This window comes from Tachysurus fulvidraco, chromosome 14, assembly GCF_022655615.1.
Source record: "Tachysurus fulvidraco isolate hzauxx_2018 chromosome 14, HZAU_PFXX_2.0, whole genome shotgun sequence".
NCBI classification, from domain to species: Eukaryota; Metazoa; Chordata; class Actinopteri; order Siluriformes; family Bagridae; genus Tachysurus; species Tachysurus fulvidraco.
In genome coordinates this window covers 19,468,925-19,475,194 of record NC_062531.1, presented here as the reverse complement: position 1 = coordinate 19,475,194, position 6,270 = coordinate 19,468,925, and the positions used below count along the sequence as shown (strand labels likewise).

The following is a 6,270-nucleotide window of genomic DNA, read 5'->3' as shown; positions in this document are numbered from 1 at the left end:
CTTTCTCTCTCTCCCCAATCACACGCGCAGACACACACGCGCAGACACACACGCGCAGACACACACGCGCAGACACACACACGCGCAGACACACACACGCGCAGACACACACACGCGCAGACACACACACGCGCAGACACACACACGCGCAGACACACACACGCGCAGACACACACACGCGCAGACACACACACACGCAGACACACACACACGCAGACACACACACACGCAGACACACACACGCAGACACACACGCGCAGACACACACGCAAGCCTACAGCAACTTCTGTTCCTTTCGTTTACCCAGCAAGGGGAAAAAACATGATTCTTCCAAAAAAGGCCACACACACACGGACACACATACACACACACACATACACACAGACATACACACTTATACAGAGACACATGTGCACACAGACATACACGCATACACGCACACATACACACACACACACACACACACACACACACACACACACACACACACACACACACACACACACACACACACACACACACACACACACACACACACACACACACACACACACACACACACACACACAGAGTGCCTGAGACACGTTTTAGTGAACTGCTCAGTCTCCTCGAGCTGCCTGAGGTCTTTTGACACAGAAATAAATAAAGAACTCAATTCCACAGCGACAGAAAGATAATAAAAGCTATAAAAAGAGATAGAATCTTCCTGTAAAGAGAAAGCAGTCAAAAGGAGAGAAAGTGTTTATAGTACAGTCACATCAGTCACAGCCAAAAGCTTCTGTTATTAATATAAACACGGACACACACACTCCACGTACACTCCACACACACACTCCACGTACACTCCACACACACACTACACACGCTCCATACACACACTACACACGCTCCACACATACACTACACACGCTCCACACACACATACACGCTCCACACAAACACACACATTCCACACACTGCACACACACTCCACACACTGCACACACACTCCACACACACACACACTCCACGTACACTCCACACACACACCACACACGTTCCACACACAACACACGCTCCACACACACACACTACACAAACACTGCACACACTCCACCCACACACACACACCCAATGCACACACACACACACACACACACACACACACACACACACACACACACACACACACCACACACACACTCACATACACACCATACGCTCCACACACACACACACGCGCTCCACACACACACACACACACACGCTCCACACACACACCCACACACACCATACGCTCCACACACATACACTCCACATTAATTACTTTTGTTAGTCTATGAATAACAGACACACACACTTCCCTTATTGGAAAAGTCACCATCTGCCTCTGACAGGTAGTTAAGAAATTTGCATGCTGATTATATCAGAAAACAAACATTCACACCGGAGCCAGGCTAAAAGATTATGTTTTTACACAAATAAACAAATCAAAGATCATTTCTGCACATTTTCATTCACTATTTAAGCAAGGCCTTGGATAAATCAAGATACAAATTATAGTGTGTGTGTGTGTGTGTGTGTGTGTGTGTGTGTGTGTGTGTGTGTGTGTGTGTGTGTGTACCCTTTGAGCAAAGTTTGTTCCCACAGCCAAAAGAATATTAACAGGAAAAACCCTTTCATTCCACTGCTGTTGCTGTGAGCATATAGAGAGAGAATTAGAAAAGACACACACAGACACACAAACAGACACACAGACACACAAACAGACACACACACAGACACACACACAGACACACACAGACATACACACAGCTCACTCTGCTTCTTTGGTGTCATATCCCTCTGGTCATTAATCACCTGCTTCAATTTCAACACTATCTTTCTGCTCATATGTTCACTCACACTGTCAATGAGGAACCACTGCTTCCCATGGGAATTACAGGCCTTGTTACAAATCAACAAACAGTTTGAAAGCAAACCAATACACCCCACAACCCCACACCAACACACAATTTGGAACGCTCAAAAGGCGATGTTCAAGTACAAGTGCAATTCTGATCAAACATTTTAAAGTACCTGAATCGGTACACAGTTCTGTGGGAACAGAGATGAATTACAGGCTAGTTTCTACACTGAACCCGACATACTGTGGTTCAAACCAAGTTCAAAAGTAACTTCAACGTGTGTTACAGTGAACTCATTGTGTGCTATGGTTCCAACTAAATTTGAACTAACATAGTATCTGAAACTTGCTGTGTGTGCTGTTGTAAACCCCATGCAGCAAACATAAACTACTAAACCTGTAGCTGTGTGGTTCGACGTATGGTGACAATGTTTTGAAATATGTGTTTTTGGTTTCCTGATAAAATGATAACATACACCCTGTAAAGTGTGGTTTATGTCTAACAAAATGTGACATTGTTTAATTTAGACATTTTACCCAGAGTGAGTCTGTGAATTAGACAGATACAAAAGAGTCCTAGATCCTAATGGTCACAGGTCTGGTCACTGAAAGTCAACAACTCAGAAAATTCAGATAGAAATGTGTTTAAAGAGAAATAGAGAGAGATCGTCATGCTTTGGAGTTTCAAGCCACTTTAAAATTGTCCAAAAGGACGTTTACCAAAATTTGTGCTGTTCTCAGAGAGACCCTAATTTGACTTAATTCGTTTTAAGACCTAACCTTGTGAACCTGACAGAATGGTTCAAGAAGATTTTAGAGCAGCTATAGAAGTTAACAATTATCCGAAGCAAGAGATAGTTCAATTAAACCGGAAGTGAAAAAGAAACAACTGACTCAAGGCCCTTGAAGCCAAGCAAGTAATGGCGACACATTCACACGTACAGTTCAGGACAAAGCTACACTCACTCTGTCTGTTAAAGTCAGTTATTTCACACCTGAAAATAGTGACACGGACCTTTACAGATAGACACCGTGTGATTGGGTACTCTGGTGTAGGTAACAGATACCAGTGTGTCACCATGTGCCAATTCAATGACTGGAAAGATTCCATATCTCTAAAATGGACACAACCTAAGGTAGGATGACAAGGTCACTGGGTATCCCTTCCAGAGGTGTGTGATTTTATGTGATGCCTTATAGCCAAAACAGGCATCAGGATGGGAAATGGTGATGCTATGGAATTAGAGTCTGCTGGATAATTGCATGCTGATCTGGATTGATCTCACCCCAAATACCTCTTTACCAAAATTGTGTTTGTTTTTTTTTTTTACAAATTTTACAGAAACTGCCCCAATAAACACTTTCATTAAGCAAATTATAGAACGAGATTGGGAGTAGATTAAAAAGTATGATCTTAGTCAAAAGTCTGCATACAGGTGATAAATCCTAAAAGTATCCAAGGAATAAAGACAATTCACAATTTTTACCAAGTACAAAAAAGTCCTTTATGTTCTTATAGGTTCTACTGACAAACAGAATAGCCACATTACAAAAAGCTTTTTATTCAACATATCATTATTTAAGAAATGAAAAGAAGAAATTGGCAAGTTTAGTTGCTAGTTTTCTTTTAAAGTTTAACATGTCCAATCAGTTATCTGTCAGAGAAGGCTGGTCAGTTTGTGTTAGGGAAATACTGAAATTGCCCAAAAAAAATGTAGTGTGATGTAGTTTATCATTTATAATTACGCCAGCACTGCCGTCATCAATGCCATGAGAAGCTGCTGTCATCCTGCAGGTCATAACACTTTCTGAATTTAGTCAGGAGCAAGAGTCGAGAGCAAAAACTGAACACAAAGCCAGCATTCATCTAAAGTGAACCCAAGAGAGACACTATCAGTCCAAACAGTAGGTTTTTTTTATCAGTAATGTAGTATTCAAGTCTGATTTTTACTAGAACACTCTTAGCTATGACGTATGATACAGAGACTGTGATTTGAACAGTCATATAACCATACTCCAAATAAAAGGACTACTTCATACACTGCCAAGCTCTATGAAATACATGAAACAAAAAATCATAATGTGTTTTTTCTTCAGTAGAATGATGTGTTCCTAGTCTCAGTAGGGCACGGTCTATTATGGAACACTACTCATGTTTGTTTCCTTCTTTGTATGATGAACCACTTTATTGTGAACCTGGAGCCTTATCCCAGTAACACTTGTTATGGGGCTGTTGAGAGGAAACTAGAGAAGCCAGAGGTGAACCAAGCAGAAGCACTAATTGCTCAGAATACGTAAAAGTGTGCATAGACTTTTCCTGAACTCTTTTCCTGAACTCAGATCAAACTGGAGAACCTGGAGCTGTGCTACCTGCTGCATCATCATGCCACCCAAAAAGAATGTCCTTGTTAAGCATAAGACATACCAATTGTTTAGGATGACTGCTACTTCGTTCTGCCTAGAAAATCCCAATAAGTAAATGCATAAATAAATAAATACATACATGCATAAATATATATACTGAGAACACAAGGCAGGGGACATCGTAGACAGGGTGCCAACCCATCAAAAGACATTCTCACACACATTCTGAACCCAGGAATGAGGAGAATTGAACCCCTACCTCCATAGGTGTGAGGCAAATGTGCTACCCTCTAAGCCATGTTGCTCCTCACTGGAAAATAGAGTTTGAAATTTGCCTCGCATCTATGGAGGTTCAATTCACCTCCTTCCTTCCATCTCCCAATTCAATTGTCTGTAGTGTGTGAGAATGTCCTTCGATGGGTTGGCACCCTGTCTCCTTTCTTGTGGTATAGGTGCCAGGTTCCCTAATAACGGTAGAAATGGTAGAAAAACTTTTTATTTCTTTTTTTTTTTTTTTTTTTAACTGATTTGATGGAGAGTGTGTGTGTGCCCTGCGATGGGTTGGCACTCCGTCTAGGGTGTATCCTGCCTTGATGCCCGATGACAGGCTCCCCGTGACCCGAGGTAGTTAGGATAAGCGGTAGAAAATGAATGAATGAATGATTTGATGGAATCGCCACTAATTTTTCCAAGGATGAATAGCAACGGAAGAAAAACGTTTTACTTTTTCAAAATGTTGTCTTTAAGTTATTCAAGTCCCCCATATTCAGGTCTTAAACAAAAAGGAACCAACTACAGTAGCAGCTCTGACTTGAGATGGTGCAATAACTTCATTTGAACTTGAGAAATGATTCTCTGCCACTGAACATGGTATTGAGCAGAAAGTAAACTGACTACAACACTATTGGTGAGGATGTAAATTATCCTCAGAAGCATCAGGTTACTCAGAAGACTGTTTTATGTTACACTGCTTGTGAAAGTTTGTGAAAGTGCATTAATTCACCAAAGCAGCACCACACTTGTCTACTAGCATTGTCTCTCTTTGTTTATACTTCTCTTTTAACGTCCAATAGCAACAACATAGGGACTAAACATTCCCCAAGTTGACATTACACACACACACACACACACACACACACACACACACACACACACACACACACACACACACACACACACACACACACATGAATAAGCGCCTTCCTCCTGGAGACACCATTCAGCCCAACAACGATACTAAACATTATCTTCCCTGCAAAAGTTTTACTGTGTCATTAGCATAGCATAGTTTAGTTTAGCACCGTAAAGTGAGCTGAAATATCAGAAAACACAAGAGCTGACGCTCAGTACAGACGCTACATAACGCTGTAATGTAACGGAACGTGCAGAAATAAATGTTGACAAACTGTGTATAAGTATTAATAATAACAATAATAATAACAACGATAATGATAAAATACTCACCGGTTGCTGGGATTCCCTGCATCTTTCTGTGTAAACTGTCCTCTGTCGTAAAGCGGTATGTTTTCCACTCTTTTTCCCACTCTATTTCAGTGCAGGTCGAATTAACGTCAAACTTTCCAGCTTTACTTTATCCATTTGTTACAGACGCTTCGCTCGTTGTGGTGATGAGGATAATATGTTGTGGAGGAGACGATAAATGGTCACTAAATCTGCTCCCAGACTCGAGGCTCTTTTTCCTTTCTTTAGTTTGCGCATCGATCCATTTAACCTTCTACAGACTCTGTCCAGTTCCCGTAGAGTGAGTCTCTCTCTCTCTCTCTCTCTCTCTCACACACACACACACACACACACACACACACACACACACACACACACACACACACACACACACACACACACACACACTCTCGCCTCTCGCTCTCTTTTTTTCACGCACTTACTCTCTCTCAATTTTTCACTCACTCACACAATCTCTCTTTTTTACTTACTCTCTCTATTTCTCTCTCTCTCACTCAATCTCACTCTCTATCTCTATCTCTCAGGGGAAACTGAATAAC

At 41.6% G+C, this 6,270-nt stretch overlaps 1 protein-coding gene across 1 annotated transcript in view; it reads right to left on the bottom strand.

Moving 5' to 3' along the window:
- fgd (faciogenital dysplasia) overlaps nucleotides 1-6,001 on the bottom strand; it is a 46,089-nt gene extending 40,088 nt beyond the window's left edge. Inside the window, exon 1 of the mRNA XM_027167282.2 lies at nucleotides 5,714-6,001. Coding sequence (XP_027023083.2) covers nucleotides 5,714-5,735 — 22 coding nt within the window. The 5' untranslated portion in view covers nucleotides 5,736-6,001. The remainder of the gene's footprint in view (nucleotides 1-5,713) is intronic.
- Nucleotides 6,002-6,270: the final 269 nt, after the last annotated feature.